The sequence below is a fragment of the Quercus lobata genome, chromosome 12 (genome assembly GCF_001633185.2).
Source record: "Quercus lobata isolate SW786 chromosome 12, ValleyOak3.0 Primary Assembly, whole genome shotgun sequence".
NCBI lineage: Eukaryota > Viridiplantae > Streptophyta > Magnoliopsida > Fagales > Fagaceae > Quercus > Quercus lobata.
The window spans coordinates 26702998-26712446 of NC_044915.1; the positions used below are offsets into that span (position 1 = coordinate 26702998).

Sequence of the window (9449 nt, forward strand, 5' to 3'; positions counted from 1 at the left end):
AGAAAAAGAGATTAATATTCAACTAGTCTATAACACAATTGTCTTCCTATGATTGCATGAGAAAAAAAATGTGCAGCTGAGAGAGAGAGAGAGAGAGAGAGAGAGAGGAGAGACTGAACAAAAGATCATTGACATGAATCATGATCAATATACACTTTTCCTGCAATTTATTCCGCTACACTTACAATTTGTTTCAGAGAATAAATTGACTGCCGGTAAAAATAAGATTTAGGGGAAAAAAAATTGCTTATTAATTAAGCATGTACAGGCTGGAAGGCCTGAAGTAACCAAAAAGATGCTACAGTTAATTTTACTGCTTTGAAAGTAACATTCCTAACAAAAAAGGTAAAAAAGATTGAAACAGAAAATTGAAGTTGAAAAAAAAAAAAAAAAAAGAGAAAAAAAAACCTATATATAATACAATGGGGGGGTGGGAAGGACCTGCAATGGAATTTCCATACCAGTCCCTAATCTTGCCACTATTTAAGGTGACAAAGAATAATCTAAAGAAATGCTATACACAAAGATACCTCCTCTACATGAAGTAGCTTAGGGAATTCTTCTTCCTTGATCCACCTTCTCCATATAGGTCATTCCACTGGAGGAGTTCGTTCATATTTGTAGACTCTGATGACACACTAGCACACACCTGCATTGAAATGAATAGTATCAATGAAGTAGATGTCTTCTAGCCCCATAAGTATGGACAATTATCATAGAAAAGATGACACCAATAGAAGGTGGGGGGAACTATTATGCCTACTTCAGTAAACAATACATGCAACTTGAACCCCATTAAAATAAAAGACCACATCCCTATTAATTCACACCTATTTATTCAGGTTTACCTCAGATCCCCACATCAGCTTTCTGAAGCTAAACTCTCTTACAGCTTTGATGAAATAAAACAGTTCTATCCAGCCAGGATTTTAGCATTGGGACACCAAGTTAGGGATAAGACTACATAGGATTTAGGGGGGCCACAAAAAATAGATAAAGCCATAGAATGCATCACATATATACTTGGCCAAAGACTGTCCTTGAATATAAACATTTTTTGGGGTACTTCCCAACAATAAAGCTGGTTCTACCCCAGTTATACCATAACACATTGTATTAAGAACATGTTTTTAGCCATACTAAAAGACCAGCTTTGATATAAAACCTTACCCCAAAAAAAAGTAAGAGAAAATTTTGAAAGGAAAAATCCTTAATGGACACCCAAAGAAACAAATCAAATACATATACATATTGATAACAAGTTTATAAAAAGTCATGATTACCTAGCTTGGCAATTTTTATTTTTAATTTTTCTTTTCGACTTGTTAATTGTTATTCTGCTTGAAAATTCAATATACTTTTTAAAAAGAGAAATTATGTATTCATATTATCTTGGATCAAAACTCCACCTTGCTTTTAAAATTTTGTTAAGTACTTCAATTTCTTTTCATTGACAACACAGCCCAACCATGCCAAACCACTCCAACACAAACATTGGCACAGCTGCCAACAGGATACTTTTTCCAGTGTACTTTTCTAGTCAGAAAATTTATTTAAAGATAAAACAATAACCTGATATTTCTTACCACTTCACTAATATTCTCAAGGAGTCGAAATGAAATACTGAAAGTTACTGATTCAAAATATAGAAAGTATCCATCACCATACCTGCTCATGTGCATATTTGAAATCCTCCAACTTTAGAGGACGAACGTCAGCACTGCTATACAATGCAGGTAAAGGCCTATTCTCAGCCAACGCCACATTCTTCTCCTGGAATATATACAGCAGAATAATGAATAGAAGCATACCCTCCAAAAAAGTATACAAAAATGAAAATCAACAAAACACCTAACAGTGAAAGATTAAACAATTCTTCTCAACCAAAAATAGAACCTCTATGAAGTCTAACTAGCTACCATAGAGGTCTAAAGAGATGAGTGGTGAAGATGCATAGTGATTAGGAGAATTAAGGTGCATTTGCTAAATGAACTCTATGAGAACAGGACAAACAAAATACGAGGACATAACGAATTGCGCTTAGATACAATAAGACCATTATATCAGCCACAATATTTGCAATAATTAGAAATCACGACTTATAAGCCTAGAAAGAAAAAGGATCTTAAAAAAAAAAAAAAAAAGAACTGAGAATAGTGCATAATGCAATTTCACTACCTGCAGTACAAATCGTACAAGCAAGGATCTGGTCCTATGCCATTTGATCAACCAGGACCAAAATGGCTGAGATTTAAAACAAGACAGAACATGGGGACGGGGGGGTGTACCATTTGATTGACTCATTGAAGTTGTGGTTGATCTGGCCAAAATGAAATAAAATTTCACAACTTTGGTATCCAGTTGCCCACTCCACAGGGAAGCACAGGAATCTGGTCTTCTTAACCCACAAATAGGCTAAGGAGAGAAGCAGATCCTATTTAAGAGCTAGGGTTCATATACTTTAAGAACACAAAAAAACAGAAAGGTAACCATCAAAATAAAATAACAAATGCTGGTACTAAAAGTATCTAACCTTCTTTTCCTTCTCCAAAATTTCCCTAATGGGACAGTGAGCCGCAGTCACACACAGATTCTGCAACCAAGAATGTAATCAGAGGAACCCAGAATGGGAAAAAGTTCAATTCTGTAGCAGGCAGAAAAGCAAATAACAAATAAAATATGTATATATATATATATATATATATATCTATATATATCAACCTTTAGGTCACTCCCAGAGTAGCCATCAGTCATATTTGCAATTGCTTCCAATTCAATATCAGATGCCAGCTCTTCTTTGGCTAATATAACTCTTAGAATTTTTTCTCTGTTTGGGGCATCTGGCAAATTGACCATCAATCTGCACAAAATGATTGTATGTAGTAGTCAATGATACTTGCTTTAACTGGAAAAGGATGGGAACCAAGTGATGACAGGCAGAATATGTTTACCTCCGGGGAAGCCTCCTAATAACAGCCTCATCAAGGTCAAAAGGCCTATTAGTAGCAGCAAGTACCAGTACACGCTCCTTATCCTTTGTACGCAGACCATCCCAATTTACCATAAACTCATTCTTCATTTTACGCATAGCCTCATGCTCTCCAGGATTTTCACGTCTTCCTAACATGCTATCAACCTGCAAAAATAATTTGTGAAAAAAATTATTCTACAAGAGAGAGAGAGAAGCAGTCCCAAGAGGTTTATGCGGATAAAACTATGGGGGTTTAGTTAAAGGCAGAAACACAACAAAAAATGTAATAAAATTAATTAACATAATTGTAAATGCCTTAAACAAACCTCATCAACAAAAACAACACTAGGAGCTATTTTACTAGCTAGTGAGAAAACTGCTTTGACATACTTTTCCCCTTCACCAAACCACTGCAAGCAATAGAGAGAACGCCATTAAAATTTAAAAGAAAGCTGAAAAAGTCATTATAATTGAAAAGAAAGATGAAAAGGAGACGGAGCTGATATTTGTGACTTGTGCATACCTTTGAAGTAATGCTTGACATTGATATATTGATAAAGTTTGCACCGGCCTCAGTTGCAACTGCCTTTGCAAGCATTGTTTTCCCAGTACCAGGAGGTCCAAAGAGCAATATACCCTTGCAAGGCTGTCAAATAAGTAGCAATATTTAGATGGTATACACAAGATATAAACCAAATGAAAATGGTCTCCACCAAAATAGAAAAGATCTAACACAGACTTTGGAAGAGATCCAAAAGGTAAAGCAAACCACCTTAGTCAGCTGTCCTTTACAAAACAGGTCAGGCCTCTGAAGTGGAAGCATCACCAATTCCTTCAAGGTATCCTTTACATTTTCTAATGCCCCAATATCATCAAAAGAAACCCCAATATCGGTCGGTGGAATGACATCAGCAAGAAGTTTCTTCTCAAATTCATTCTCAGTGACCACATCCTGGAAACATTTGAACTTGAACTGAATATAAATTTCAAAAAATCAAAACTGTAGATTCATTCCCAAAGGAGGGAACCATGAACCTTTGACAGTACCCAAGAGGAAGATGTAAACTTTACCTTCAGTGATTTCTTCAAGCTCTTGTTTTCATTTTGAATGCTCTGCAGAATGTTCAGACCGTACATAATGCTGCAATATAAACCATCATTAATGACATCAACAGAGGACATAGAGAGGTGAACCATTTCTATATAATTTTTTATAAATTGTTAAAACAATGATAACAGTAATTGTAAAGAATTAAGGCTATACCTTTCAGCAGAGATCACAAGTTTAGCATCTTTGACTGATACTTCAGAGTGATTCATAAACTGGTAACTTAGAGCCCATCCTACCATTTTCTCCACACCTTTCATAATAACAATTAAAGGAAAGATGATGGCACCAATTAATATTACAGAAAAGGTCACTGCATAAAAATCCAGGAGTAATCCAAGTTCACAAGGCATACTTTCAGTAGTAAGGGCTTGATCTTTAACACACAGAGTTTCAAGGTCAGGACAATCCAAGCCAATTCTGTTCAGAACCTGAAACCATAAGATATTTTGTAAATATCCCAGAATAGCACCACGTCAATGAGAAAAATATCATCTATATATCCACATAAAAACTAGTGTGTGTATATATATATAACAATCTGATTGAAATATTTATAAAAAATTAAAAATCCTGCACTGAGGATTTTCAATGCTGATGAGGCAATAGTCTATGGTTTAACAGGAGACTATGAAAGTAAGAAGGTACCTCTGACCACCAGGGGCTTACCCATATTGAATTGGTGCTTGTGTGTGTGTGTGTGTGTGTGTGAGAGAGAGAGAGAGAGAGAGAGCTTGTCATACTATTCAACCTAAGATATTATTCATAAACAGATATCTAATTCCCACTTAAACCAAATTATGGGATGAATATATATGTAGTTTATGTACTACAACTGCAAGAATGTCCACAATTCTACCCAGGCCTGGCAGAACTCACCATAACAACAATAACTAAATTCTTTCTAGGCAGAATGCTACAAGCACTTGAAACACAGAAATAGAACAGAAGATAGCCAAACAACACAATCAGGTGATACTCACTGAGCGAATGCTGACAATATTTGATTGAGCTTTCAAAGTTTCAATATCACGTTCCAACTGCTGCTTCCAGTCCGAAAGTACAGCTTCATCCTATCAGGAACAATACAAATATGAGATGACTCAGACAAAAACAGCATTAATATTGCACTATAAATGAATTGCGGGTGCAATACCTGAGGCAGCTGTATTGTCACTTTGTTTGGGAAAAGCCGAGAAAGTTGCTTCATTGCTTTTGGGATTTCTTTACTCCTATCATGCAGTCTACCAAAGTTATCCTGAACATGAAGCAATAGTCACATTATTTTGATCTTACAGGGAAGAGAAACCACCAACGACAATGCTTAAACAACTGCAATTGAAGAATCAGAGTAATGATAGCTCCAGATTCCCACTAACATGTAAGTTTCACAAATATATGCATGTCTATGTATGAGTGGGCAGCTATCACTGTTTGCATGTGTGTGCGCATGCGCACATGAGAGAGAGAGAGAGAGAGAGAGAGAGAGAGAGATTATGCATCAAACATATCACAAATAGAACTTTATTATCAAAATAGCAAATAATAAACACAAAAACAAGGTTACCATTCACACTAAGGGGAGGACCCGACCGAACCATAAGAAGGAATAATGGCAGAGTGATTATGTTGGCTGTTGGGGTAGATAGGTTAGTTTACATTTTCAACTAGAGCTACCATCCAAAATAATATATATCTACAAGCCTTGATCAAACTAGATCTACACAAATACCACATCACGATGCCTAGAAAACCCAAAAAAAAAAAAAAAAATTTAGCATTTAGCAAGAGAAAAACTCCAGGAACAAGTGTGGGAGTCGGCACCACTACATTGGCCACAGGAAGCATCAGCACAGGAGGTAGATTCGTGAGAGGGTGGCTTAAGAAGAGGGGTGATGGCGGGGGCGACTAAAGAAGAGGGGCGAAGTGGTATAAATGAATTTAGGCTGGGAGGGATTTTAAATTCCAGAGCAATCATGCTAGCTTTAAAAGATGAACTTTGACTACCGCCGAGAAACCCCAAAATGCAGCTGAATGATTCAACTTAAAGATGATGAAGAGAACCTTGCCAAGATTCAAGGTCCTGAATAGTCATGGTCTACAAATGCCCATGCATTACCAACTTAACAACACAAGCAGGGAAGGTGTACCTTTTATTTCTTACTTTCAGCAGGAGGAAATCTGGAAATACTCTACTTAAACAAATTTCATGGAGCCAATTGTTCAGAAACCTTGACTCACTTCTTTTTAAGGTTATATGAACCATTTATCTGAAAAACATTTTTACATCTTAACAGAACTTCTCATTCTAAATCGTATGATTGAAATATTAATCAATGGAGTACAACAAAGTGCAAAAACTAGGATAAGAAATGCTAGGTATTGCATAATACATGAAAACAATTTACAACAATATAAGAATTAGGAATATACAAATGCATTGCAAAATGAAAATGATAAAACAACAAACAACAAGGACTTTGACTTAAAATATATCTTCTAGATATGAGAAGTTAGAAACATAAAAGTCATTAGCAAAAGACAACAACTTATACACCCAAACAATTACTTCAAAAGCGTGTTTGTGTGTATTGGTTTAGGGGACAGGAGGGGAAATAAGGGCATAGGTTAGCATACCGGAAAGGCAAGATCAAGTAACGCTGTCTGGTTGCTTCCAAACTTCGTAAATAAAAGACCACCAGGATGAGACTGGAAACACAAAAATTCCAACACAAAAATTAACTAAGCAACATACAGAACATAGATGATTAAATTGGTACCATAAAATTTCAAACAAGCTAACAGAAAAAAATAAATAACTACTTACCTTCTCCTTACGATTGTCCATCTGGGTATGGGAACCAATTATAACAACATTCTCCGGCAAATTTTCAAGCTTACCCTTTAAGACCGTATATGATTCTGTGCTACCCGCCATAGCCTTTTCTATGTCTTTCACAAACAATATTAATGGACTGCTTTTACTTTCTTTTGATGCAACCTACAAAAATGACACACTTTCAATATTGGTTCCCAGACAACAGCAACAATTTCTTGGAGCAGTAAAGACTGTCAAGTACCTCAAAGAGCTCATTAATAGCAAGCTTCTCTATATCATCACCACCAAAACTATCTAAGCGGTGTAAATTATTGGCTGCAGAGTAAAGCATCAATGAGTAAAACAAGATGACAGAAGCACAACAAAAGAAAATCTGGTATATAAATTAAAGGAGGTGAGGACAATTGCATCAAAGGAATCACCAGAACAAAAGAAACCATGATCATCTTCACAAAGGCCACCAAGATTGTTGCCATCTGGAATTGATTTATCAAATCTAACCCCAATTTTTGAATTACCATTTTCTTCAAAAGCAAGGAGAACTCTACCTCGACAACCAGTTGTTGGTCCCCTGCTCAACATGAAAAAGGAAGAAAATAAATTTTGACAATTCTAAAAGATACTCTTTCTTTTTCTTCTTTTTTGTAAAGAAATTCTAAAAGATAATTGAGCAAAGGGCACACTCCAGCGCAGCATCCATCCAACAAAATCCTTTCAAAAGCATATGATTATAGACACAAAGCACAACCTCAATTTCCTACGTCAATACTTACATGCAAATAAATGGTATCCATTCAACAGATTAATTCCAATTAGATATACTTGATAGCAGGTGATAATAAACTTATTGCCCCAAAAGGTTAAGCTGTCAGTAAAGGCCAAGGGTGTGCATTCAACCCACCACGTGACCCAACCCAATGCCTCAAAATGGGCTTGTATATTTTTTAAAAAGCTTGGGTTGGGTTAATTGGCTAAATTTTCTTCTTCTTCTTTTTTTGATAACTGAGACCTGCCCACAACACATGCCCTTTGGAATCATGGTGGCCAGAGCAAACTCGGGATGTGGGTACCCCCCTTAAGATTGCACATCAGGTAATTGCAACTCAGATGCAACAGTTAGGGGATCAAACCTGTCTGGGTTTACAGCTTAGGCTCTCACCTTTGGTTGGCTAAATTTTCAACAAAATAAACCAACCCACGCTAATAATAGTTTACAAAATATATTTATTTTAAATTTGTTAGTTTTATTTATTTTAGTATTTTGATAGTTTTAACAAAGTTGGAATATTAAGCCTAATTGAGTAACTTCATTAAAGCCCATTTTTAATAATGAATTTAAATAACTTCATTAAAGCCCATTTTTTTAATTAGGCCTAATAAAATGGCTCCAACTCAACGACCCAACCCAACCAATCTGTACAAGTTGGTTATTAGAGCTATCTTGGGTTGTGTTGGAAATTCCTCAGATGATTTAGTTTAAAAAATTGTGAATTAAATCATTTAACCATTATTCTAGCACTACCCCTCAGGTGGGCTAAACTCCCTCTTAATTAGTGACGCCCAAACAGGGGACTTTTAATCTTTTAAAAAAAATGGAAGATTGTGGAGATAGGTTTCGAACTAGAGACCACCTACTCTAATACCGTGATAAATTCAGCAACAGTAAATTTAAGCATGCAATCTTATTATAATGGCACAGTAAAACAATACCTTAGAGGACAACTTTGTAGTGGTGCCACTCCAGAAGGTACAGTAGCCACAAATTTTACTCTATCACCTGTAAAAAATTTTCATATTGCAGCTTGAGCTTATGAACATTGTGAATAAATAAATGATGAGTAAATCATGCATAAACATACTAATCAAGCACTTGGATAATCAACATTGCTGGTAAAAGCACACTTATGCACAAAGCTCGGCACTTTTTGATTCTAAAGCACAGAGCAGTTGCAAAAGTATGCATTAAGAACCTTTTTATTTTTAAATTATAAAAACAAAAATAAAAACACAAATGTGAAATAAACCCTAGATGTCTCCATTGGAAACCAGGAGGTGCCGATTGAACTACAAGGGCCTTGGCAAACTGATTGTGAAATGTAGCAGTCAAATCTTAATGTTGTTGATATACATCATTAATTTGTTACACAAAAGTCAAGTTTATGGTATGATATATATACCTAAGCCCACCCTCCACCCCTTTACAAATTTGAGGATATGTAAAACTCCATTTGGGACCATACCCCATAAGACACTCCTCGCCAAAAGGATACTGGGCCAAGACAAACATACCCTTTCGTAGGTGATGTAGTTCATCCTTTTTCTTTTAATGACCAGAAACCTCACCAAGGCAAGGCCCTTTGGACCCACCCCTGGAGAGTACACCACGGATACACTACCCAAAGAAATCAATGATAGCAATGTGTTGTAGAGCAAAATAATAGAACTCGATGAGTGCTAAAGATGATCTTGTGTAAAATGATGATTATTTGACATAGGTTAATGTTTCCAAGGTTAAAGGTGTTGAAGAAGAA

General features: G+C 35.9%; 1 protein-coding gene across 1 annotated transcript in view; it reads right to left on the minus strand.

The window, feature by feature from the left end:
* Window positions 1-236: 236 nt before the first annotated feature.
* The window catches only part of LOC115970459 (katanin p60 ATPase-containing subunit A-like 2), a 10657-nt gene continuing 1444 nt past the window's right edge, over window positions 237-9449 (minus strand). The window contains exons 2-20 of the mRNA XM_031090090.1: window positions 8789-8849; window positions 8629-8695; window positions 7341-7489; window positions 7160-7233; window positions 6907-7080; window positions 6717-6788; window positions 5236-5337; window positions 5063-5152; window positions 4435-4510; window positions 4236-4332; window positions 4043-4112; window positions 3744-3923; window positions 3495-3617; window positions 3298-3381; window positions 2952-3136; window positions 2722-2860; window positions 2534-2593; window positions 1669-1773; window positions 237-649 (exon numbers count right to left, since the gene is read on the minus strand). Coding sequence (XP_030945950.1) covers window positions 536-649; window positions 1669-1773; window positions 2534-2593; window positions 2722-2860; window positions 2952-3136; window positions 3298-3381; window positions 3495-3617; window positions 3744-3923; window positions 4043-4112; window positions 4236-4332; window positions 4435-4510; window positions 5063-5152; window positions 5236-5337; window positions 6717-6788; window positions 6907-7080; window positions 7160-7233; window positions 7341-7489; window positions 8629-8695; window positions 8789-8849 — 2022 coding nt within the window. The 3' untranslated portion in view covers window positions 237-535. The remainder of the gene's footprint in view (window positions 650-1668; window positions 1774-2533; window positions 2594-2721; window positions 2861-2951; window positions 3137-3297; window positions 3382-3494; window positions 3618-3743; window positions 3924-4042; window positions 4113-4235; window positions 4333-4434; window positions 4511-5062; window positions 5153-5235; window positions 5338-6716; window positions 6789-6906; window positions 7081-7159; window positions 7234-7340; window positions 7490-8628; window positions 8696-8788; window positions 8850-9449) is intronic.